The sequence below is a fragment of the Galeopterus variegatus genome, unplaced genomic scaffold (assembly GCF_000696425.1).
Source record: "Galeopterus variegatus unplaced genomic scaffold, G_variegatus-3.0.2 Scaffold1039, whole genome shotgun sequence".
NCBI classification, from domain to species: Eukaryota; Metazoa; Chordata; class Mammalia; order Dermoptera; family Cynocephalidae; genus Galeopterus; species Galeopterus variegatus.
The window spans coordinates 428,893-429,916 of NW_007727150.1; the positions used below are offsets into that span (position 1 = coordinate 428,893).

The window sequence follows — 1,024 nt, forward strand, 5'->3', positions numbered from 1 at the left end:
AGAGCCGTACCCGTGCCCGCCGCCGCCTCGTCCTTCTTCTGGATCAGCAGGTAGCGCGGGCTCTCGGGGAACCAGGGCAGCAGCAGGAGCTGCAGCGCCGCGGGGACCCCGGTCAGCCCCAGCAGGATCGGCCAGCCTGGGGGGGAAGGGAGCGCTGACCCAGGCCCTGCCCGCGCCCGCCCCACTGCCCCGAGTCACCAGTCACCGCTGCACGCCCACCAGACGGGCGACATGAGAAAACCTGACCGTACCAAGTGCCGGCGACAGTGCGGCCCGTGGCAGGTCTCCACATGTCGTGGTGTGACACGTGGTGACGTGTAGGGGACAGTCTGGCCGGAGCTCATGCAGCTGGGCACACTGTGACTGACCAGCTGGCCCGCTCCCAGCATGTGCTCAGAGGAGCTTGTGTCCCCGGGCGGCCAGGACACTCAAACTGCCGTGGTCACAGCAGCACTGGTTACAGCAAGGAAAACCGGAAGCAGGGCACGTGTCGCGACAGTCCACGCGGGTGGATACCTAGGTGGTCATGTATTCATAAAATGGGATTCCACCCTGCAGTGAGAACAAAGCGAGCCACCACAGCGACACATCTCACAGACGGGAAGCTGAACTCAGTGACCTACCCAAGGTGACTTCAGAAACAGGTAAAATTAACCCTATCAGAGCCAAAGGCGAAACTGCCAAAGGAGGCGAGAGCAAGGACATGATGCCTGTAAACGTCAGCGCAGCAGCTCCCTCTGCGGTGGGAAAGGCCTGACCGCGGCAGGCTCCGTGGCTGGCGTGGTTCTTTATGGATCTGCGCAGTGATCGCACAGGCGTTTGATTTCAATTTGACTGAATGCTCCTTACCGTTTCATGCACTTTTCCTTATGTTTGTCATGTTTCACAATAAAAATGGTTAAATAAATAAATGAGCGGTTCAGGCGCCTTCTGGGGGGGGGGGGGGGGTGGGGGCCCCCCCCCCCCCCCCCCTTCTCCCTGGGTTGGCGGCGGGGGAAAAGGCCGGGCCCCTGGGGCCGGGCCC

General features: G+C 61.9%; 1 protein-coding gene across 1 annotated transcript in view; it reads right to left on the minus strand.

Annotated features, from left to right (window-relative positions):
• The window catches only part of SLC2A5 (solute carrier family 2 (facilitated glucose/fructose transporter), member 5), a 23,447-nt gene that overhangs the window by 4,049 nt on the left and 18,374 nt on the right, over positions 1–1,024 (minus strand). Inside the window, exon 6 of the mRNA XM_008574403.1 lies at positions 11–136. Coding sequence (XP_008572625.1) covers positions 11–136 — 126 coding nt within the window. The remainder of the gene's footprint in view (positions 1–10; positions 137–1,024) is intronic.